This window comes from Osmia lignaria, chromosome 9, assembly GCF_051020975.1.
Source record: "Osmia lignaria lignaria isolate PbOS001 chromosome 9, iyOsmLign1, whole genome shotgun sequence".
Lineage (NCBI taxonomy): Eukaryota > Metazoa > Arthropoda > Insecta > Hymenoptera > Megachilidae > Osmia > Osmia lignaria.
The window spans coordinates 3,506,188-3,529,955 of NC_135040.1; the positions used below are offsets into that span (position 1 = coordinate 3,506,188).

Here is a 23,768-nt window from a genome sequence, read left to right on the forward strand (position 1 = left end):
GGTTCAAGATCAACGTACAAATCCCTTTTACACCAAACAACATGAAACAGCAATTAAAGCAGTTCGCAGACCTTCGAGTTATTCTCTACATACGCGTTGGTCGTGAACCTCCATACGTGCTCAACATTCATAATTTATTCTCAAGTATGGAACTAACATACAGCCGTTCATTAACACGTTCCATCACGGTAATAAGGATTAATTTTTCAATTAAATATTGGAACCTTCATATTTATCCTCGAAAAGCACTCAAAAAACTCTTTCTTCAATTTTTAATTATTTTACTGAATGAAATTTTCGAGTATTAATTGAAACCTATAATTATTCTTTTAGCTATGTTTCAGCTCTAATTAACCTTCATATTTTTCCTCGAAAAGCACTCCAAAAAACTCTTTTCTCAATTCTTAATTCTTTTACTGAATTAAATTTTCGAATATTAATTAAAATCTCTAATTAACCCTTCAGCTATGTTAGGATTTAATTAAAAATTTCTGTCAATAATTAGAAATTGATGGTGCAAGTTTGCTAATTAAATAATTGATATTTTAATGTTTCCTTCCTAAAATTATATCCAGCAGTGCTTTCATTAATTAGAAGTTTCTAGGAAATCAATGAAATTACACCTGTTCGTGTTTCCAACAAAAGTTGGAACGTATTAAGCGTTTGCACGAGCACACACACATGCGTTAGCACATGCTCAGAATTCGTGATGGATAATACCTACCTCATCACGTTGATCTGGATGCTCTGGAGCGGGTATCATTGACGAACAACGAGAAACAACCGGCCAGAGGGGGGATAAAGGTAGATCTATAAGGACTTGGGGCTGACCTCCACCGTATTCATTTCAAGTCCAGCCATCTGATCGTTCGTGGGTGACGAAACAACCCTGCAGATCTTTTCCGCCTGTTCGACGAACGTCCGAGATCCTCGTTAATTTCCAATTTTTTCTTTCTAAAGGAAAAGATGAGGAAGATTGTGTTAATAGGACTGGTCGTCGCGACGATCCTTTCTACTACTTTTGCACGTGATTTGCGTAAGTGAAATTCTATTTTATTGCGACAGTGATTTAATAATAAAATTGATTCTCTTTTCATTTGGATCTCTAGCTTTTATAATATATATTATTATTTTTAATTGAAGAATTAATGGGAGTGCGTGGATGTGATTGAAGCAAATCTATTGCACTTTACAGTGATAATTATTTGATAATAAAATTTAGATCTTTGGAGTGTGTAATTTTAAATATAAGAAAACACGTTGCTAGTTAAATTTTTTACTTCCAACTCAAGTTTAATGACAGTGTTATTTTAAAAAAAAGTAGCAGTTTCTTCGTATTTGAATAATTACAAATAATTACAGGCATGTGGAATAATTACCAAAGATTTATCGGAAATTTAGTCTAAGCAAAGTTATGGCAATGATTAATGGTTTAGCCATTTGAATATAGAACTGTGATTACTAAGTTTTTATATGTTTACAATGTAACTTGTAACTTTTTTTTAAAAACACACCCACGTGAACTTCCCATGTCTTAAGTATATTAATTATAATAATCCTGTATACTTGTCACAATTCATCTTTGTATAGAATTCATTACTTCTGACATCGACTTCATTAATTTTATTAACATACTGTAATAATAAATCATAGATATTCAATGATGACAGCTAGTGATGACGTAATTAAGCTATTAAATATTTAAATATTATTTCGCGACTCCTGTTTCCTGCATTTCAATTTTTCATCCTCTAAAATCTTCCTCTCGAAAAAACACTTAAAATCGATGTTCGTCAAAAAGACTTCATTATAAATTATAATCATTTTTTTTTAAATCAAAGTTCATTGATGTTATTAAAAAATATTTTCTTTCATCACAGCTGATTTTCTACACGTTTGCAAAAGAAATGATCCAAATCTGGGTGACTGCATCAAGAACAGTGTGGAGAATTTCAAACCACACTTACACTCTGGATTACCAGAATACAATATTCCATCCTTGGAACCATTGTTCCTGAAAGAACTGGTGGCTACTACAGGAGCTAGCATCAGACTAAAGCTGTCGAACATTCGTGTCAATGGTGCCAGCAATTTTGCTGTGACGAGATTGAAGTAAGTTTTAAAAATAATTCCTATTCATTTTATTTAACTGTCATAGAAACAAAATTAATTAAAAAAGAAGGAAAGCAGATATAATTTTAAGAAGTGTTACTATTCATAGTGGGGGGTGAATATTACTACCACAGGGTAGTTGCACTAATTACTATTATAATCATAATTAGAAAATTTTAATTTTTAATTAAAAAATTGAAGGATGTATTTTTTTATTTACAAGAAGCTACAATTTTTCATTCCTATCACACTGTTCATTATTCATTTCCTGACTCTAAATCAGTAACAAGACTCATTGAGAAATGCAGTGTGCTCCCAGGCAATCATCCAACTCTTTAACGCAATTATTCTCCCTCGTGAGATGAATTTCAGCTATGATCATTGCGAAAGGTTTACGTAACCCGTTTCTTTTTTTTTTCCTAAACACACTGAGTTTTAAAGACAAAAGTCAAGATGGTCATTATGTCAAATTAAACAGAGAGTGACATATTCTACGAGCTCAATGACGAACGATTCGCCTTGAAACAGTGTCCGGAATCAAAAATCGAAACCCGGTCTTCAAGGACCAGCACGAAAACGAAGATATACTCGAGGACGATCGGATTAACCTCGAATCAAATCAATTCGATCCTATCATCTTTGGTACACGTTTGTTTCAGCTTTAAATTAATATTTAAAAGAAATTATCTTCGATCAGATAAATGAAATCTGCTGATTCGAATATTGAAAGGGATAGTGAATAATTGTAAGAGGATGATTTATAAATATCTAGGTAAATTAATGAAACCATCATGGTAAATAAAAAGATTCACTTTGTTTGTATTCCATGTGCACACCAAGAACCGGCCGTGACACAAACTCTTTTCCAATTGAAAATAATTTGTATGGTGAACGTGATAGACTAACCGAGAAAACATTGGTCTCATGGAAACCATGAAACTGTACAAAGGAACTGATAAATATCAATGATCTATTGATTAATTAAGCACTCGTTTATACTTGCTATTTTTAACATTCCAGATTAGTTGATAAATAATAATTTACTAATTTAATAAAATATCTCCTAGTTAAAAAGTTTTAATTTCTAACTGAAACAAACTCTTTTCCAATTGAAAATAATTTGTATGGTGAACGTGACAGACTAACCGAGAAAACATTGGTCTCGTGGAAACCATGAAACTGTCCAAAGGAACTGATAAATATCCATGATCTATTGATTAATTGCACCAGTTTATACTTGCAATTTTTAACATTCCCAAATTTTTAAATATTCCAAATTAGTTGATAAATAATAATTTACTAATTTAATGTATCTCCTAGTTAAAAAATTTTAATTTCTTACTGAAACAAACCGAGAAAACATTGGTCTCATGGGAACCATGAAACTGTCCAAAGGAACTGATAAATATCAATGATCTATTGATTAATTGCACTCGTTTATACTTGCAATTTTTAACATTCCCAAATTTTTTAATATTCCAGATTAGTTGATAAATAATAATTTACTAATTTAATAAAATATCTCCTAGTTAAAAAATTGTAATTTCTGACTGAAACTTACTAATTTGGTTCACGTTTCACAGGGCCAACGTGGACACTCTTCGTTTTGTCATCGAACTGGATCTCCCAAGGCTCTCCATAAACAGCGACTACGAAGTAGATGGAAAAGTTTTACTGCTACGAATCCAAGGAACAGGACTCCTGAATGGAAACTTCACAGATTGCAAAGCATTGGTGAAGATCCAGGCTGAAGTAACGAAAGGGCAGGACGGTCTGAATTACGTGACGATAGTCGACCTGAAAACAAAAATATCAGTTGGCAGTGGTGATCTGAAGTTAAACAATCTATTCGGTGGCGATCCAGTCTTAGGCGAAGCTGTTAATGGGGCCATCAATAGTAATTTCGATGCCTTCATCGACGAATTGAAACCCGCCCTTGAAAATGGTATTTCTGAAACATTCATCAAAATTGCAAATGGTATTCTATCGCAATTTACATACGAAGTACTTTTCCCACTTTCTTAAAAAATTTCTTTCATTCTGTTGTAAATTGACAATCGACAGAGAGTTTTGTAAAAGATGTTGATGGAAGTGAATATTTTTTAGTCTTCAAGCTTTTGCTTTATAATATTTATCAAAATGAAGAAGAAAATATTTTTGATTAAAAAATTTGATAAAAAATTAAAAAATTCAGAACTGTTTAAGTTTTAAGGTATCTTCTTTAAAGTTTCTATTTTATATTTTGTATTATTTGAATATTCGTATGTAATTTTTTAAATAAAGAAGATAGGATGTCATAGACCATCATTGAAATACTCTTTTCTTATTGATATTGTCTTATTATCGTAATTATAATAATGTAATTATAAGGCAAGGGGTTAAAGACCATTGGAATAATATTGAAATTTGAATATGGTTTGATAATTTATACTTTACTCGTGGAATATTTGTTGTAAATATAAACGATGAACAAAATTGGAAAAATTATTGTAGTATATAGTGTAATTGTTTTATACGTATAATTAAGAATCTGTCTTAATTACCGAATTTATATTCATGAAGTTATAATGAATTTAAAAATCCAAAAAAAAATTTTTATAAAAGAATTATGAAATTTTAATCTTTTAATGAAAATGTTTCCTATACTATTAGATCTCAATTTTGTTAATTATGTTAGAGAAAATTCTAATTAGCAATTATTTGCGGAGTAAATGAATTTTTCTATTTTTTTTAAATATTCGATTTTCTTTTAATCTAAAAATTAAAACTTACTCTTTTGTAACATAAACTGATTTGCAATAATCTAATTACTAATTAACTTAGAATTACATTAATTATATTTACCAGAAATCATGTAATGTTACGTGTAACGAGGCAATAATCGTGCCAAATAAAAAGTATTAATTGCGATTGTGAAATCGATTTTACATTTTCCCCAGCGGATGATCTAAATTCCGTAGTATTTTTATTTCATAAAATAGAAACAACGATACAGTGTAAACAAACAATAAAAATATTCTCTAAACATACATAAGTTAACAACAAGGAGTACAATTATAACATCATTAAATCTCAAACTTTTAATTAATAGACCAATTAGTTTTTGAATTTGTTAACACGTTCTTTTTACCATAATAATTTTATTCTCGATCCGGAAGCAATTCATCGTAGGTGAAATGCTTGCCGATTTTATTAGCCATACTTAAAACTGTCTCTGAAATGACTTTCTCCAGATTTGGTTTGACAGCATCTAATATTTCTTGACGACTGTTACCCAGAGCCTGGCTGATGGCATCGTGCAGAGAATTATCAAAATTTTCTGCTTCGAATTTCAGATCGTAATTCTTTACGTCCAGATTAGTGGTCATCGATGGGAAAAAGACATACTTTTTGCCTGCATGGTCAACGAGCTTGAAGTTGAGATTCGCTTTCGCAGCCACGTTCTCTGAAAGAATAATAAGAGCCAGAATAATAAATTGCTCTTTGTTCCTATTTTTCATGTTAATTATTTTCTTCTGATCTTACTTGCTACGAGGGAAATCGGTCCTTTTCCAACAATAGGTACCAAAATTTGAGCAGTGATGTTGAAATGTGCATCCAGCTTATTTTCTTCGAAATAAACATCGATGTCTATCTGTTGTTTCTTCAGATCCACGTGCAAGAAATTAACATGGTAAGTCAAAAGACCACGGAGTATGATGTCTGTTGCAGTTGCCTTGAAACTCGGCGTATCAATCAGTTCCACTTTACTCATTTTTAATGGTTCCACAGGTGGAATATCCAGTTCCGGAATTCCATCACGAAGTTTATCGCGTAATGATTTCACACTGTTGATCACACACTCGTCCAATTTTGGATCTTTTCTCCCACATACATGGATGTACGAAGCTGGAAAAATAAGAATTTCAATCGGTAAGTAATTTTCTTCTCCCAATCGATTAGTTGAATTTTTGAAAAGTAGTTTTGCATGATTTATAATTTTTTTAATTTTAACATTGCTTAAACGATACTGCTGTTAATGCTCGTAAAGATTTCACGAGGAGATAACTTTTTCTATTACAGTAGAGTATATGTTAATGAGTAATTAAAAATCCTTGTCATTGGTTGTTGGACAAACACGAGAGATAATAAAATTGTGTTAATGTCAAAAGTAATAAGGAAAATTCACACTTCTCAGAATGTATTCAGTTGTTTGTAAAAGAGAGACGAGAAATATTCTCTTTACAAATTGATAAAATTTTCAAAAAATTTAAAAATCATTTATAATAAATCAGTATTTTTCCATATCATATTAAATTTTCCTGCTCTTCTACATTTCATTTCATATTTTCTTTTGTCTTATATAAAGATTGTTAACGAACAAAAAGAAACTCGTTGAATAAATGATCATTCAGGGTTTCTATTGATGTAAATTTCCTGTTTTTTCAATTGTTTTAATCAATTTAATCCCCTTGAAGAGCGTGAAAATTTTCTTCCGCATTCTATGATCTTATTGATCGTGATCTTCAATGCTTATGTTAATTATTTTATCGCAAATGTCAGTTTCAATACCAATCAGCACCATTTCCACAATATATAATTTAGAATGGGAAATGGACACATAAAAGAGTCTATTGATTTCAATTAAAATGCAAACTTAGCTTTTTTATAAACAAATGATAAATTATGTATTAATAACATATTTCGAGCACTTGAATTGATCAAAGTTAAAGCTTGTTAATAAAATTTTTATCGAAAATTATTTATTATTTTCGAGTCTATTGCCTAATATCTAAAAGATATTAGACACAGTTTAATTAATCAAATTTAATTTATCTGAGATTTTATAAAAAAAAAATGTACTCACGAACTTCGGCAACTGCCATACCAATGACAGTCATTAAAAATAAAAGTTGATTGGAGAACATCCTTGTTACTTTTTCTCTGTCTGGTTTCCTTTCTCAGATAATCACAAGAGAAGACTAATCACCGACCGATTCACGTCGATGTGCAGAGATCAGAACTGATCGTTGTTCATTCAGGAAGCTCATATATATATAGTCTTCGCGATTCTGATTCATCTAAGTCCGTGATCATGGTCGTACCCTCGTGAAACTTCTTCCCCACCAAAACTCAATTTTCATTGTCGACGAACAGGTTCCATGAAAATCAAGCCGAACAATACTGTTTTCTTTTCTCTTGTTGCAACAAGCTCTGTTCTTTCCCCTTCATTCAACTCCTGTTTGTTTCTCTTTTTTAATTTACATAAACCTAGTTTATGAGGGGTAGTTTTTGAGAAGTGGGGAGGAAAATTTGTGCATTCAATATTACGTTAAAAATGAAAAAAAAAAGGTATTCAAATTTTCAACCTAATTATTATACTTTAGCAGTATGGTTTTTTCAAAATTAAAAATTTATATTTTGCGTAAGCTCTTGAAGAATTCAAAAATTTCTTAATTTTTAGAATAATTTAATTTGGAAAAAAGATGGAATTTACCTGCTAAAGTAATTTGCATTTCTCAAAAATAAAATCTATGATTTTTCAGACCATTGGCTAAGCATTCTTTTTTTTTTTAAATTTATTAATTAAGAATAAAAATGTCTAATGGAAGATATGTTTAAAAAAGAAAATTAGTTCATTGTTTCTCTTCGTTTTCAATTCTCCTGACGTCACTGGAGTACATACGAAGGACGATTATTTTCGTGGGTTTGGAAACTTTTTTCAGCAATTATGCACGCCTTTCGACTTCCTTGTGCCGAGAAGACAGACGATCGTATTCAGGACACGTCATTCAGGATACAGAAATCGCTTTTTGCGATTCAAACGATGGGATGGAGGAACAATACTGGCGAGGCCACCTTTGTTTTAAAATTCAATCTAAATGATTGGAAATAAACAGGAACTATGAGTAAACTTATGCTTCTCATTTCCTGTTACACCTGTAAAAACAAAAGTCATTCCAAGGTAGAATTTATTTAAAAATGATTGAAACTGTAATTTTCGAAATAAAAATAATTCACAGCAGCGATATAACGTCTGGTGATACTTATCACATTGGTAATTTCCATCTTCTAGTCGTTCATTTTTTTTTCTTTTATAAAATGAATAATATTACCGAATGGTAACGAGAAAAACTACCTCGTGATGCATAATTAATCGTAAAAATCATCAGAAACTGCATTATTTAATTGTGAATTAATACGTTGACTGCCAGGTAAACGCTATTGAAAATTTCATTGGATAATATTTTTATGTTTTTCTAATTATATTTATTGTTTTCCGAATATTTTGTTATTTCCATTATCTGTTATTTCAGATACCTAATTAAAATATTTCTAATTAGATAAATAACCAAATACCTAATAAAGCTATTGAAAATTTAATTGGATAATATTTTTATTTTTCGAATATTTTGTTATTTCCATTATCTGTTATTTCAGATACCTAATTAAAATATTTCTAATTAGATAAATAACCAAATACCTAATAAAGCTATTGAAAATTTCATTGGATAACATTTTTATTTTCTTCTAATTTTATTTATTATTTTCCGAATATTTTGTTATTTCCATTATCTGTCATTTCAGATACCTAATTAAAATATTTCTAATTAGATAAGTAACCAAATTCCTAATAATTAATATAGATAATCACTTCCTTTGACAATTCAAGTGCCACCCAAATATGGGTGACATGGTATTCAACGTGTTAATACGAGTGAATCTTTTTATTTATTAATTTTTGTCCTTATCATACTCTCAATCAATTATTTATTATTCAAAGAGCAGTCAGCAGATATACAGCTGATCATTGCCATCATCAGACGTCAAGTACCAACTCTTATGACATTAAATTGCTATCGCAATTAGAAGAGGCAAAAAAAGCTGAACATTAAAGTTGCAACATCCATCCACGGAACAGCTGTACAATGATTAGAACTAGATTAGAAGTAACTAACTGTACTTGTTCGCATATTTTGTTACGGATCGTAGGATTTCGGAGTAACCCAACGTTGATCGTTACTTTCCCCGCTCTTAATGGGCTAGTAAAAATTCGTAGAAATTGGCGAGGGCAAGTTTTTCCCCTACCTCGATTCCATGCTGGAGTAAACGGAAGAATGTTGGCCTATTGAACACCAGCGTAGCCATTTATGAACCGGGCTACTCGAAACCTCCCCGAAATAAGGGTTGCTTCATCCTTCTTCAAGTTCTGTCACGATAAAAATGAATATTTAAATTGTATTGCAATTATGATTGAAATTATTATAATTAGCGAGGTTCTAGCGAAGGTAAAGGATTATGATCTTACTTACGCCAATGGTATTGGACCATGTGAATTGGCGATCACGCTGTCGTAACTACCGCTCGCTTTTTTCTCCTCTTTTTCTACCAGTAATCCATTATCATTAGCCAACTTCTTAACGAGCGGCCAACACGGAACAGAGTAAAAGTCCGACATTGTTTAGCGATTTTTATTTGTAGTTACTCACTTTTACAGTGGCACAACTGCGTATTATAGAATTCAATTGATGCAAATAATACTGCTGGCATAATTATGCACAATGTTGAAGAGAAACTGGTTCTCGAGGTCTAACGAAAGCGACAGTGTTGGGGGATAGAATAAATTCATTTCAATCTTTGGTATATCTTCTATTATAAAAGTGAAACGTTAAACGTATCAAAAATAAAATTATTCTTTGACAGAATTTTTAATGACTTTTTTGAGGAATTTAAAGTTTTACGATTCGTTCAATTCGAGTGTCCCTTTGATCCTAAGATTGTTAATTAAATTTTTCATCAGAATTATAAAATAAATTAATTTCAATCTTCGGTATATCTTCTATTATAATAGTGACACGTTAAATGTATCAAAAATAAAATTATTCTTTGACAGAATTTTTAATGACTTTTTTGAGGAATTTAAAGTCTTACGATTCGTTCAATTCGAGTGTCCCTTTGATCCTAAGATTGTTAATTAAATTTTTCATCAGAATTATAAAATAAATTAATTTCAATCTTCGGTATATCTTCTATTATAATAGTGACACGTTAAATATATCAAAAATAAAATTATTTCTTGACAGAATTTTTAATAACTTTTTCGTGGCATTAGAAGATTTGTTCAATTCGAGTGTCCCTTTGATCCTAAGATTGTTAATTAAAATTTTCATCAGAACTATAGAATAAATTAATTTCAATCTTCGGTATATCTTCTATTATAAAAGTGACACGTTAATTGTATCAAAAATAGAATTATTCTTTGACAGAATTAATTACTTTTTTGTGGCATTTAACACTAGAACTACCAAAGGGGTAAAAATGCCTAGTTTCCACTTTTGAAATTATTTTATCGAGGTACTTTTATTGAAATGTATGTTGGCTATTATCAAGCTAAAGAATGAATGTATATATTAAATTACGTTTATCTATTTCGTAATCTACATTATTTTTAACTTAAAAATAATTGTCGGTAGTTCTAGTGTTAAAGTCTTAAGAAAAGTGTAACCCCTTGATCCTAAGATTATTAATTAAAATTTTCATTAGAACTATTTTGGAATTTCTGTCTCTCAGATAAATACAATTTCCATTGAAATTATATATTAAAATTTACCAGATGTTTAAATCAATCAGCAGATGAAATACAACCTGGACAGACTGATGAATGTTAAATTCCAGATTTGCTGGGAATTCCAAGGAATCCCATCGCGAAATGTCAATGGTGAATCGAAAATCGTAGGGGAACTGGGTAAAACGCAACGAAAAATTAATTCGAAGGCGATCCATACTCAACACCGTTCTCCAGTCGTCAACTTCACTAAGTATCGGCGGACCAGGGCTGGACCAATGACCGACAAGTAGCACGAGGCAATCAGCATGCCTTCAACACGATAAGGCAATCCCTGCTGTTCGTTCGGGGATCGTAGGCTTTTACATATCATCCCCGTGGTGTGATCGACTAGTCGCCGAGAACCTGCTGACCAGCCGCGATGTACGCTCTTCTTGCTCGGGTTTGGTACGAGAAGATCGATCCTTTCTTTTCTTTCATTTCTCTCCTCTTTTCGTTCACTTAGGGCCAAATTTATCATTCTATGGGGTTGTTTAAGAAAAAAGGAAATACTGATTTCATTCAGTGCGGTGATTGATATTTCTTCTTGGAGAAAGATTGAAGTTTGAAAAAGGGTGAAGTGTGTTCAATTGATTTTATCAAGTGTCTAATTAATAGATTAAATAGGGTTGATGAAATAGAATTGACGAGGTTCATTTGATCATTATTTTTGGAAGAGAATTTAAATTTCATGGTGAAGTGTATTTTATGGTGTTTCAGGTGTTTGGTAATTAATTATATAAATTGTGGAACGAAAAGTGGATTATTATTGAAATTTGTATCTTCCAAAGTAGATTTTGAAAATGAAGAGAAAAAAGGAAGTTGCAGTTTTGCAAACCGCAGGTGCATATGTTGCGGTTTGGAAATGCACCTGTGATGCAATAATGGAGATCATGGGAATGTTGTTATTTCAACCTATTATTTAATAATAAATCATAGTGTAATAATGTCACACTTTCCATAATGATAATCTTCTAAGAAATGTAATTTAAAATTCAAAAATATCATTAATAATCCTCAGTGCCCTTTTAAAAATATGAAATCCTTCGAAAAGTAATAATTCAAAATTGCTAAATCTCATAAATTCATGATTGCTTAATTAAGATACAGCAAGGAAGGAAAATAACATTCATTTATGCTGCAGAAAAAAGGTTCGACCTGTAGCAAGATTATCATAGCTAGAAAAAAAAAGAAGCAATAGATCATGAATTACTGCAATTCAATTGCATTTTATATTATGTAAAAGTGGAAGATGTATTTATCATAGAATTTCCATCGTTTCCAGCCTTGGCACTATTCGTTTAAAGAGTTTTACAAACACAGACTTACTTGCAATATTGCTGGTAATAGTTGTGTACAATCATGATGCAACCTCTAGTTTGATGGATTTGTGTGTTGAAGTAAAAAAAAAGAAGAAAAAATATCAGAAATGAATATCTTTACTTGTTTCTTCTTTCCTTTTTTCAGCCTGACGGCGGCTCTGTTCTGTGAGGTCTCCGCTGTTCTACGTGAGTATTCCTAAAAGAAGATAATTAACACCTTCCAGGAATGAGGATTATTAAAATTTCATATCCCGTGTATATGCAAATTGAGAAGCATCATTGAACACGAATCGATATTAATTGAAGATCAACGAAGTACATGAACGAAGGTAGAAATATTGAAAAAAAATTAATTTTCCCAAACTTAAATTAAATATGAAAATTTTTCTCGTTTGTAATAAATGAAGAAAGTTAAATAAAAATAAAATTGACAAGACTTAATCGATCGTGGAAGACGTTGACATTAACCATCGATTACGAAATTCCAGTTCACCGTGTGTGCTGCAAGAATGGTAAAAACGTGCCATTTTCCAAATTTAAATTAAATATGAAAATCTTTCTCGTTTGTAATAAATGACGAAATTAAATAAAAATAAAACTGGCAAGACTTAATCGATCGTGGAAGTCGTACGAAATTCCAGTTCACCGTCTGTGCTGCAAGAATGGTAAAAACGTGTCATTTTCCAAATTTAAATTAAATATGAAAATCTTTCTCGTTTGTAATAATTGACGAAGTTAAATAAAAATAAAACTGGCAAGACTTAATCGATCGTGGAAGACGTTGACATTAACCATCGATTACGAAATTCCAGTTCACCGTGTGTGCTGCAAGAATGGTAAAAACGTGCCATTTTCCAAATTTAAATTAAATATGAAAATCTTTCTCGTTTGTAATAAATGACGAAGTTAAATAAAAATAAAACTGGCAAGACTTAATCGATCGTGGAAGACGTTGACATTAACCATCGATTACGAAATTCCAGTTCACCGTGTGTGCTGCAAGAAAGGTAAAAACGTGCCACATACATTTTAACGAGACGATTGCAAAATTCATCGTGCGCCGCTTTCGGTTTTCAAAACCTCGCTTGCACTGATAGCCTTGAACTGGTTCCGATGAAAATCAAGATCGTCGATTCTTGATCACGTTGTTCCCGAAAGTTGGACCTGAAAAGAAGACAATAATATTAAAATTTTCTTTAATATTTCTTCTCCAGCGCCATACATAAAACCGTGCAAGAAGAGCGAGCCAGACATCAACGAATGCATCACAAACTCAATCGAAGAGCTTCGCGAGAAACTATCCGTAGGAATCCCGGAATTAGAGGCGCCTCCGATAGAACCACTTCTCTTAAAGGAAATTCGTCTGACTCGAGGGCCAATCGGTGCGAGACTCGATGTCAATCTGACGAATTTGAAGGTATAATAAACGAGGTAACTCGTTTTGCAAAAAGGGCTAACTGAAAATAAATTAAACATAATTATTGGATAATTTTAGGTATCTGGTCCTTCGAGATTCAAAGTGAGAGACTTGAAAGCAGACGTGGAAAACGTGAAATTTACCTTTAAAGTATCCTTCGAGAGATTGAATTTCGAAGGGAAGTATCAGATCGACGCAAGGATACTTTTGCTGAAGCTGGCAGGAGAGGGAGATCTGACTGGGAACTTTGGTAGGGTACTTAATTAATTAGCACCTTCCCCTAAAAATTTTAATCGAATTAGCAAAGAATTTTTCTTTATTTTAATATCATAATTTGAGGAATTTCTTCTTTATTATACAAGTAATGTAAAATACTGACTGTTAAGTCCACAGCATTAATTCAACGAGTTTCTTCTTTGTTTTCAAGACAATTATGACTCCGACGTCGTTCTGAAAGCAAACAAAGTATTCAGAGACAACGATGTTTACCTGAATTTCGAGGGGATGAAGATTAAAATCAGAATTGGAAAAGCCAATTTACACTTCAGCAATTTGTTTGGTGGTGATACTGTGCTGGGTAAGTGGATCATCTGTTTACAATTTCAAATTCTGATTTTAATAAAAAAAGATTCAGTCATATTTAATGAATACTTTGTAAATTTTATTGTAGGTGCTGCCAGTCATGAAATATTAAACAGCAACAGTGAACTGGTAGTGGATGAAATAACACCTGTATTGGAGACATCTTTGGCAGAGCTCTTCACAAATGTTGCTAACAAAATCACGAAATCCTTCACGTACAAAGAATTGTTCCCTGATGGTTAAACGAGCCTTCAACAACAGATATAGTTATTTATAAGCATATTCGTGCTGATTGTTGAGATTCTATAATTAATTTTGTTACTGATTCCAATACGGTTTTGGTTGGTTATCTGTGTGATACGATATTAAAACTTCTATTAATTAAACACGATTCTTGAGAATAAATTATTGATCCTTTTCTAGAAAAAAATTTCATTGAAATTAAAATAAGTTTGTTTCGTTTTGTTACCTTTTCTAATACGATTAATCCTGCTGGTCCTTTTAATTAATCTGCAGAGATGAATGTATATTTTTTTCATTTTATTATTAATTGTGGAACAAAGTAGTAAAAAGTAACATTAACGTGAATACAATTTGTATGTAATCAAATTTATTAGATTAGGTGTATAATAAGTATTTCAATGATGAAGAAGAAACGAAGATTAAGGTGTATTATTATTCTTTTATAATCACTGATCTGCATAATTATATTCTTAATTTTCAATAATGAAATAAGGTTCATCCTTATTGCAAATCAATTGTACTTCACTGGAAGGTGATCATCGAAGAAAATAATTATTTCTATTTAGAATAAGAATAATCCTAGTAAACTGAAAAATAAATCCCATAAGTAATGCAATTTATTTACCAATAAATAAAATTCATTTTGCAAAAACAATTTCCTTTGCCCTCGTTTTCCGCAATGAAATACAAATTAAGAAAAAGTAATTATAAAAATGTTTACCATATCTACTGATCGATATAAAAGTACAAATAATTAATTTGCTGAATAATTTCAATTAAAGCATGCTATCAGTAATGACAGCGTTCTACATTTAATCACTAATCATCGAGTTGTACTCAACGTGTATCACGATCAACAAGACTCACTCGTTTCAATCAACGAAAGCTCGTTGTATTATTAGCCATAGAAGCAATTACTTATGGAAGAAGACTAAAAATAATTGTAGGGACTAGGGGAGTAATTCTTCTTTGGTGAGGGCACCCAATGCTCTGGCAGCCAATGCTCTGCTCACAGTTGCAGCAGTGTCCTCGATGATGGGGCTAGCAATGTCCAGGACTAAACGGGGATTCGAATTGAAAAATGTGGCTGCTGCATCAGCTGAAACAATAAAATAAAATATTAGCAAAATTAAAGAAGAAGACTGTTGGGATGCGAGGAGAGCTCTTCAGTTGGTGGAATCATTCTAAAAATGTTAATGGTGTTTGAAAATTTGATGTTCCTTTTTACCGGCTAATGTATGAGATGGAGGCGCTTTTAATTTAATATTTCCATCGCCAACGCGGATTTTTGTCACTAATTTGTCGATCTCGATCCTCTGGACTCCGTTCTTGTCCGTCGCCTCTTTGCCCTGGGCGTTTACAAACACTTCTGTGTCAGCTGTAACACGAATTGTAATAATAGAAATTTGCAATATTATACTTTGAAAACATTTCTAATATTCGAAATTCTAACAATTCAAAAATTCTAATATTATATTTTGAAAATATTTCTAATATTCAAAATTCTAACAATTCTAACAATTCAAAAATTCTAATATTCAAAATTTGCAATATTATATTTTGAAAACATTTCTAATAGAAATTCTAACAATTCCAAACTTCTAATATTAAAAATTTGCAATATTATATTTTGAAAACATTTCTAATATTCGTAATTCTAACAATTCTAAAATTCTAACATTAAAAATTTGCAATATTTCTAATATTAGAAATTCTAACTATTCTAAAATTCTGATATTAAAAATTTGCAATATTATATTTTGAAAATATTTCTAATATTCGAAATTCTAACAATTCTAAAATTCTGATATTAAAAATTTGCAATATTATATTTTGAAAATATTTCTAATATTCGAAATTCTGACAATTCTAAAATTCTAATACTAAAAATTTGCAGTATTATATTTTGAAAGTATTTCTAATATTCGAAATTCTGACAATTGTAAAATTCTAATACTAAAAATTTGCAATACTATATTTTGAAAGTATTTCTAATATTCGAAATTCTGACAATTCTAAAATTCTAATACTAAAAATTTGCAATATTATATTTTGAAAACATTTCTAATATTCGTAATTCTAACAATTCTAAAATTCTAACATTAAAAATTTGCAATATTTCTAATATTAGAAATTTTAACAATTCTAAAATTCTGATATTAAAAATTTGCAATATTATATTTTGAAAATATTTCTAATATTCGAAATTCTGACAATTCTAAAATTCTAATACTAAAAATTTGCAATATTATATTTTGAAAACATTTCTAATATTCGAAAATTTAATTCTAATATTCCAATATTAAAAATGTGCAATATTATATTTTGAAAACATTTCTAATATTCGAAATTCTAACAATTCTAAAATTCTAATATTATATTTTGAAAACATTTCAAATATCCCCATCACAAATATCAAAGGACTCACTGAAATTTCCCTTAAAACTCCCAGCACCATTCAGAGGAAGCAACAGTAGCCTTCCTTGCACATCGTAGTCGCCATTCACATGGACATGGGGCAGTTCCACTTTGAGTGTGACCGAGAGGTCATGAGGGTTCGCTTTCAAATCATCGATGTGATAATTTGTCGCCCCGTACACGCGTATCTTCGTCATATTCGCCTTGATCTTCAACGATTCCAGATTCCTGTCGACGGTTAGCGAAGGAAGGTACAGCGGGTCCAAGGCGGGCAGCTTTAAGGATGGGATACCGTTGGCGAGGTATGGGTTGATCGCCTGTAATTGTTCCAGCACACATTTGCCGTATTGTGTCAGGTCGGTGGTTCGGGGACAAGACTGTACACCAGGTGCTGCAAACGACAATCCATTGTGTCATTGACATAGTTTGTAAACAATTTGATTAAACGTTTGCAGATGTCGATTTCGAAATCGCATTTATTGATAACATTTTTTTCTTTATATATAGTCTAAACAATTTATGCTATTTTGAACACTGTGATTTTGTATTTTTTTTTATAGAATAGACAATTCCTAATTAATTTATTTATTTATTTATTTTAATGCATACATTTGTTATTTAGAAATGTTATTATAAAGAAATTAATTTTAAATTGAAAATTTTTCATCTCGCATCAATGCGCGCTTTTGAAATGGCACCACTAGCGCTATCTGGCGGAACGCGCCGGAACTAAGAAGAGCGCAAAACGCTATTTTCAAAAAATGAAAGATGTTTCAATTTAATAAATAATTGCAGAGCATTCTATAATCATAAAACTATTTATATAGTGTTATAAATGTGCTCTAGCATTATTAAAATTCATACCAAAAAAAATTGCAATCATGAGTCATAGTGCAATTATTGAAATCATTATGTGATTACGAAATCATCTACGCAAGCTAATTAAACTTCAAAGTCCTCATTCTGCAAAAAATGCAACGATCTACTTCAACAGTGTCTCTGTTTATTAGAAGATGACATTAGCAGTCCTATTTTCAATTTTGTATTAATCTCAATTAAAATGAAACAGTGACTGTTCATTGTACAAATTTTATACAAGTTTTGCAACATTGCAGAGGTAAAAGCTATGCTATTAGAAACGCGTTGTTACATGCGTTAACGGGGACACTGATCAAACAGGTTTCTCGTCAAATGGAAAATCACCTGTACACTCTAACAATTTTCCATTGAGTGCAATTAATAAAAAATCATTTATTTCCTCTTCGACATCTCTGTATCTGAAATACTTAACACCATAAGTGCCAATAGAATTAGAAAAATCATTTAACGATTCCAAAATTTAAATAACTAAAAAAAGCAACGGTGTAATACGATAAGAAGTAACGTTAGATTTCTGTAGAAGTCATCGTACCATGTTGAAACGACAGGTTATTGAACGAGTGGGGCCTCGATGACTAAGCCGTCATGGTGGAGTGCGTTTTTACCTGGTGCTCCCGAGGCCAGGCCTAAAATCGAAAGTGCGCTCGGTAGAAAGTGAAATTACGAATCGAGCCATGCCTTTTTTTTCCTATTCCTTTTTTCATCGACTATAAAAGCGAATTCCCGACGGTGGACCGAAGAAGAGGACGGAAACGCACGTGTTCCTACAGCCGGCTAGAAAGGTACGAACCACGTTGTTGATTGATAGATCGCCGGTAGCTAGAAACTGTACAACAACCACAGCCAATTGATCACTGAGAGAGAGGACGATTATCGTGAAAGGAGAGCTCTACGATCCAGCCGGTCGTTCGACCCGAATTTCTACGATAGAAACAGATTGGTGAAACCAGGGGAACAATGGGTGCTGAACGTAGAACAATTAATTTCGTAATTAACACGATGCACACTAATTTCTAAGTTGAAAATAATACAGAAAATTAAATAAATACGGGATGAAACATAATTTAATCTTTATCTCGACAATAGCCAACATACATTCTAGCTAAAAAATTTCAGATAAAATTTATAATTAAATGATTTTCCTAATTCTATTGGCACTTAGGGTGTTAAGTATTTCAGGTACAGATATGTCGAAGAGGAAATAAATAACTTTTTATTAATTGCACTCAATGGAAAATTGTTAGAGTGTACAGGTGATTAAAATAAGAAATTGGAAAGCAGTCATTTGGTAGTTCTAGTGTTAATTTTGCAATTAATTTGGAATTTTTTTGAAACCTACGCGCGAGAGTTTCGTTATAGATAATTATTTAATACGTAAATGTAAAAGGAATTCGAGGAACGAAGGCCTGTGATTGATCACATTCGTATCGAAAAATTTGTCTGGGTACTCTTTGACGTGTTCGTTACGTCATATTTTACACAACGCTCCTTTAACAGGGGTTTACACATGTCAAGTTTGCTGAGAGAGGAGAATGAAAGTTTCTGAGAATGTTTGATGAATTCCTTCCCAATCTGATGCATGCCTTCTGTCACGGTCATTGACTATCGTTTGTATCCTGATAGTTTAATCAGTTTTACCAATAATATTTAACATTGCAAATGATAAAACATCGTATCATTTAAATAGAAGTTTTTTTTTTCATTTTTGTTGATGCAATTGTAGATGCAATTTTAGATACAATTGTTACACTTAAAATTGAATAAAAGAATATTCACTTTCTAGCTTAATGTGACACCGTTTCATCTTTGATTAATTCATTTACATAAATACCGTCCTTGTAACGTTTCTACTCTTGGTTTCAGTGTAATTACACGTCTAAGCTAGTCGCGTGCCTGAAACTGGTACATCAGATTAAAGTAAAAGCATCGTCGACCAGTTGACATTAAAGTTGTCTCAAATGAGACACGTTTGAAACCTTCATTGAATATAAATTACATTGCACATCCCCTGTTTTCTTTGTTTCAAACAACAAATTTTAGTTTACATCTACATATTCTACTTCCCCTTTATTCTACACTATTCTACTTCAAATGATCATCTTATTTTTATTTTATTCTACTGAATCAACAAAAACCCCCATATAAATATTTTCCAAAAAAGGCTGGTGTCCATTCAACAAAAATTTCAATATTCAAATGTTCCCTGAATTGCATTGCACCAGTTTCAATTTTATATCTAATTTTCACAAGAATCCCATAACAACCCTCAGTCCACTCAGCAAAAATGGTCTCTAATGCTTTTTCTAACTCCACACACCATGTTCCTTAAATTTCATTGCACCATAATTAATTTTCACATGAATTCCATAACAACCCTTGACAAAAAATGATTATATCTACTCACGTAATTCAGCAACGGTGATACCGGTCCATGTGGCTATCGCTAACAACCCGATTAGCATCCTCATCCTGCAGCTGCCTGTTAGATGACCGATGATTGCAATTAGCAAGAGCGATATCGAAAATGTGCGCGATGGACCGCGTTACCTAGGTATATATAAACTAACAGCACTTTCTCCGCACCATGGATCGTCCCCACTTGTGGCAACGGTGAATTTATCACGGTAGAATGCCTCCTTTTAACTCAGTCAGGGCCGTAACCAGCCATCCACAAACGATGAAACTCCTCTTCATGATAGTTACGTGAATCTGACGTAGGTCAGGATTATTCTAATGATCGTTGGCTATACACAATGTTTCTTAATACATTCATACGAAAAATTATTTTTTTTTAATTACAGTGGAACAATTAGGTTTTCATTAATTACACGAGATCACGAGAGTGATTACACTGTTGTATAAGACGAGGACCCTGCAGAAGGTAAATTTTATAAAATAGGAATTAAAAATAAAAAAAAAGTAATTTAAAGTAATTTTCTCATCAATTATATTCCTCTTAATGACACCTCTTCGTTGAAGTTGAATTGACGACCAAGATTCTCGATGATGATCCTGCCTGCTATTCTAATAGCAGCCTCATCCTCGTCGCCAATTTTCCCTAATGCTTCCTGTCACAAATCGTGATTTCGAAAGAGGATAACGAGAATCACATTCCATGAAAAATAATTGCAATTTTTCCTCACTGCTATGTGGGTCATCCATGCTGCTATCTTAAATTTATTAATAATAAAACAATTATGGATGGAAAATTGCAGGAAAATTTTTGCCATCATTCTAAATTTGTCTAATGTTAAGGATTAACATTAAACTTGAATTATAGGTTCATTTATTTCATGGCTTCAAATAATCTTACACAACACTTACATAAACTTAATACATAACTTATTAAAAATTCATTAAATTAATCGTAAATATTCTTATGAATCTACGTTAAAAAATAAAATAATTCTCAAGCCATGAATATATATGTTACAATATAAATTGCATTGCAATGGCATAAACAAACTCGTTCGATCGATTAATAAATGCAGTGATCAAAATCGCTCCTGATTCGCAAAACTTTATTCCCTGTTTACAACATTCGTTCATCGACTACTTTCCCCGTCGAGTAATCCTGGAAATCGTTGGTGTAACACGTTGAATTTCCCAAATGCGATTATGTAAAATCTGACGGATCCGAGTGGTTCCGCTATGGCAAACCATACGTAACGTTTGCAAACCCGTTTGCAAATCGGGTGTGCACGCGTTTACGTATTATTCACCGGTATGACACAATCAAACATGCCAATTTAACGATACGATTCTCCATTAGATGAAGCATTAAAAAGTAATATCTTTGGTGACATTTTTAAATTTTTCTTTTACTTCATTTAAATATGAATAAATGATTCGAGAACTTGTTCTGTGTCTGTAAAGCACCTTTTTATAAAGATACCTTGCACTATTTCACTTTGTTCATAAATGAGCAAGTTTTTCAATCAAAATATGATTTGATGAATTAATTAAAAATTGTAAAAACTAAACTAATTTAAAATTTATAGACTATTTATAATACCTGCGTACGTAATGTATAACATTTGTGTGTCTCGTAACAATAACCTGTAATAAATTAAGCACAATACTAATAGTAAGTTAATAAGTTAATGACTACTCAATGTTATATCATTCTCTCGATTGAATACAGAATGAATAAATATGTATGAATACCATACAGATATATTGGTTAATAAATTAACAATATTAAAATTAATTTTAGCGAGCAATTTTTCAATATTCAAAATCTATTATTCACAGCAAGGGGGACTATTAATTCCCACGAATTAATTAAAGTGTTAGAAAACAATATTAACAGATTCATCAATCATTTCCACTGTTTTAATCAACGGAATCAATTGATATAAAAGAAAAACCATGCAACAGTGTACCGTAAAGAATAAACGTCCAAAATCCAGTCGAAAGTGTATCCTCCTGTAAATTAATTAACAGGAAGATTTTTGTACATTTTATAAATCATTGCGTCGGCTGTTCTGTCGTTTAAAGCTTTGGTTGCCAGGTCATCGGCGAGCATGGCAGCTACGGCTTCGGCAGCCATCAAACCTGTGAACGAAAGTCAACGTGAAACTATTATCAAGCGAATTCGTATGATGAACGTGGTTGATTGCGGGGGTGCATGAAAATGTTGCAGAAAGCGGACGCTTTTACTTTGCTTGATCGAAGTCGATGCACTCGTTGACCAGCACTTTTACCTTCTTCCTTTCGTTTCCTGGATTTCTTAACGATTTACCAATCATTCACTGCGAAGCACTGTTCTCCAATTTAAAAATTTAATATTTTCTTATGAGAAAATCTCGATATTCTCTCTGTTTGCTTTTGAAAATTACTTAAAAAATAAAGAATCATGGTCACGTGTGGAAAATTGAAGGTGTAGGGAAAAATAAAAGAAAGCGTTCGCGAACCGGCTCGTTTTACATAATTCCTTGGCTCGAACGCGACTTTCCGATCGATTGACATCGACTTTTCTATTTGGAATTTCTCATTTCTATTGGTCTCTTTGGTAATTGCTAATTACGGAAGAACACCGGTCGCACATGACGCAACGAAAACAGACGAAACCGCTTTTACGTAATTGCCTGGAACCGGCTTGCATTGTCGATGCCCGCGCTGTTTGGATTCTGCCGAGTTACCAACACTTTTCACTGTTATTTCCCTCGTGAAAAGCCTTCCTTCCTGTTTACGATTTACACTAATCGTAAGAAGTTTCCGTAGATCGATTCGTTTAATTAAAGAAGGAGGAAGCTGATTCCACATTTGACAATGAATGAAAGTTAATTAATAAAAGGTAATTAATGAAAATGAATCAATAAAATAAATGAAAGTTAATTAATAAAAGTTAATTAATGAAAATGAATCAATAAAATAAATAAAAGAGAATTAATAAAAGTTAATTAACGAAAATGAATCAATAAAATAAATAAACGTTAATTATTAAAAGTTAATTAATGAAAATGAATCAATAAAATAAATGAAAGTTAATTAATAAAAGTTAATTAATGAAAATGAATCAATAAAATAAATGAAAGTTAATAATGCATACTTACCGTGGGTGAGAATCGATTTTACTGGTCCCTCCTCGTCCATTCCCTGAAGGGAGACGTTTTGCTTTTTGGCATTTAATTTGCTCCTGGCTGCGCGTACAATTAAAACGTCCTGATCCTTCATCTTCTTCAATTCTATAGTGAAGTCACCTACCAGCTCGCCTAAACATTTTTAATTATCTTCATTTAATTACATATCTGACGAGGCACAGAATTCTAAGATTTCTCTATTGGAAAATGTTTTCTTTTTTTTTTTTTTTTTAATTTTGCAATGACTCAAGTTGTCCTTGCGGGCAAATGCTCGCTTATCAACTAATAAAAATTATCTTGACGTTGCCAACATGAATGTATGGATTCCTCTATTGGAAAATGTTTAATTATTCATTTTTCTAATCTTGGATGGCGGACCATGGAGAGAGGCACAATTATAATTATTTTCGTTTCTTAAATTTTACACTGTTCCTTCCAAAATTATTCTTCCCATATATAAAACTCTTGTTCAAAAATTGAAAGAAAATTTTCTTACTGAAGTTGCCACTGAGTTTTCCAGTTCCTCTAATCAATTCCTTTCCAACTTTTCCATTCAACTGATAATCCGACTTGATGCGAAGTTCAGGAGCACGTATCTTCAAGATCACGTGCATCACGTCGTCCTT

General features: G+C 31.8%; 5 protein-coding genes across 8 annotated transcripts in view; 2 read left to right on the forward strand and 3 right to left on the reverse strand.

Annotated features, from left to right (window-relative positions):
* The first annotated feature begins 826 nt into the window (after window positions 1-826).
* LOC117607150 (Juvenile hormone binding protein 3) lies at window positions 827-4,481 on the forward strand. The gene is made up of 3 exons (XM_034330449.2): window positions 827-1,036; window positions 1,881-2,112; window positions 3,696-4,481. The coding sequence occupies exons 1-3, from the start codon at window positions 967-969 to the stop codon at window positions 4,135-4,137; spliced, it is 744 nt and encodes a 247-aa protein (XP_034186340.1). The 5' UTR covers window positions 827-966; the 3' UTR covers window positions 4,138-4,481.
* Window positions 4,371-7,138, reverse strand: LOC117607176 (putative beta-carotene-binding protein). Its single transcript, XM_034330529.2, has 3 exons — window positions 6,959-7,138; window positions 5,638-6,000; window positions 4,371-5,557 (listed from the first exon to the last, which is right to left on the reverse strand). Exons 1-3 carry the CDS (start codon window positions 7,017-7,019, stop codon window positions 5,253-5,255), a joined length of 729 nt encoding a protein of 242 aa, XP_034186420.1. The 5' UTR covers window positions 7,020-7,138; the 3' UTR covers window positions 4,371-5,252.
* Window positions 7,139-11,003: 3,865 nt separating this feature from the next.
* Window positions 11,004-14,422, forward strand: LOC117607134 (protein takeout). Of its 2 annotated transcripts, XM_034330428.2 has the most exons (6): window positions 11,004-11,104; window positions 12,164-12,204; window positions 13,233-13,435; window positions 13,514-13,685; window positions 13,863-14,012; window positions 14,106-14,422. In XM_034330428.2, the coding sequence occupies exons 1-6, from the start codon at window positions 11,079-11,081 to the stop codon at window positions 14,258-14,260; spliced, it is 747 nt and encodes a 248-aa protein (XP_034186319.1). In that variant the 5' UTR covers window positions 11,004-11,078; the 3' UTR covers window positions 14,261-14,422. The 2 variants fall into 2 exon arrangements, with proteins under 2 accessions (XP_034186319.1, XP_076546267.1); XM_076690152.1 differs by lacking the exon at window positions 11,004-11,104 and having other exon boundaries at window positions 12,126-12,204.
* Window positions 14,423-14,620: 198 nt separating this feature from the next.
* On the reverse strand, window positions 14,621-20,314 carry LOC117607160 (circadian clock-controlled protein daywake). Its single transcript, XM_076690151.1, has 5 exons — window positions 20,125-20,314; window positions 19,962-20,036; window positions 16,689-17,069; window positions 15,489-15,638; window positions 14,621-15,359 (listed from the first exon to the last, which is right to left on the reverse strand). Exons 1-5 carry the CDS (start codon window positions 20,141-20,143, stop codon window positions 15,211-15,213), a joined length of 774 nt encoding a protein of 257 aa, XP_076546266.1. The 5' UTR covers window positions 20,144-20,314; the 3' UTR covers window positions 14,621-15,210.
* A 647-nt stretch (window positions 20,315-20,961) lies between these two features.
* Window positions 20,962-23,768, reverse strand: part of LOC117606988 (uncharacterized) — a 75,821-nt gene continuing 73,014 nt past the window's right edge. For all 3 annotated transcript variants that reach the window (XM_076690139.1, XM_034330106.2, XM_034330116.2), the window contains exons 4-6: window positions 23,639-23,765; window positions 23,116-23,274; window positions 20,962-22,114 (exon numbers count right to left, since the gene is read on the reverse strand). In XM_076690139.1, the coding sequence (XP_076546254.1) occupies window positions 21,993-22,114; window positions 23,116-23,274; window positions 23,639-23,765 (408 nt within the window). In that variant the 3' untranslated portion in view covers window positions 20,962-21,992. The remainder of the gene's footprint in view (window positions 22,115-23,115; window positions 23,275-23,638; window positions 23,766-23,768) is intronic.

What these genes read in the sequence shown, in the direction of transcription:
- LOC117607134 (XM_076690152.1), top strand. Translation starts at nt 12,126, where the DNA reads ATGAATATCTTTACTTGTTTCTTCTTTCCTTTTTTCAGCCTGACGGCG. An exon ending in AGATCTGACTGGGAACTTTG is followed by an intron (nt 13,686 to 13,862) that starts GTAGGGTACTTA and finishes TTTGTTTTCAAG; the next exon opens with ACAATTATGACTCCGACGTC. An exon ending in TGGTGGTGATACTGTGCTGG is followed by an intron (nt 14,013 to 14,105) that starts GTAAGTGGATCA and finishes ATTTTATTGTAG; the next exon opens with GTGCTGCCAGTCATGAAATA.
- LOC117607150 (XM_034330449.2), top strand. Translation starts at nt 967, where the DNA reads ATGAGGAAGATTGTGTTAATAGGACTGGTCGTCGCGACGATCCTTTCT. An exon ending in TACTTTTGCACGTGATTTGC is followed by an intron (nt 1,037 to 1,880) that starts GTAAGTGAAATT and finishes CTTTCATCACAG; the next exon opens with CTGATTTTCTACACGTTTGC. An exon ending in TTTGCTGTGACGAGATTGAA is followed by an intron (nt 2,113 to 3,695) that starts GTAAGTTTTAAA and finishes CACGTTTCACAG; the next exon opens with GGCCAACGTGGACACTCTTC.
- LOC117607160 (XM_076690151.1), bottom strand. An exon ending in TATCACCGTTGCTGAATTAC is followed by an intron (nt 17,070 to 19,961) that starts GTGAGTAGATAT and finishes TGTCGTTTGCAG; the next exon opens with CACCTGGTGTACAGTCTTGT. An exon ending in TCCATCTCATACATTAGCCG is followed by an intron (nt 15,360 to 15,488) that starts GTAAAAAGGAAC and finishes TTATTGTTTCAG; the next exon opens with CTGATGCAGCAGCCACATTT.
- LOC117607176 (XM_034330529.2), bottom strand. Translation starts at nt 7,019, where the DNA reads ATGTTCTCCAATCAACTTTTATTTTTAATGACTGTCATTGGTATGGCA. An exon ending in TATGGCAGTTGCCGAAGTTC is followed by an intron (nt 6,001 to 6,958) that starts GTGAGTACATTT and finishes TTATTTTTCCAG; the next exon opens with CTTCGTACATCCATGTATGT. An exon ending in ACCGATTTCCCTCGTAGCAA is followed by an intron (nt 5,558 to 5,637) that starts GTAAGATCAGAA and finishes TTATTCTTTCAG; the next exon opens with AGAACGTGGCTGCGAAAGCG.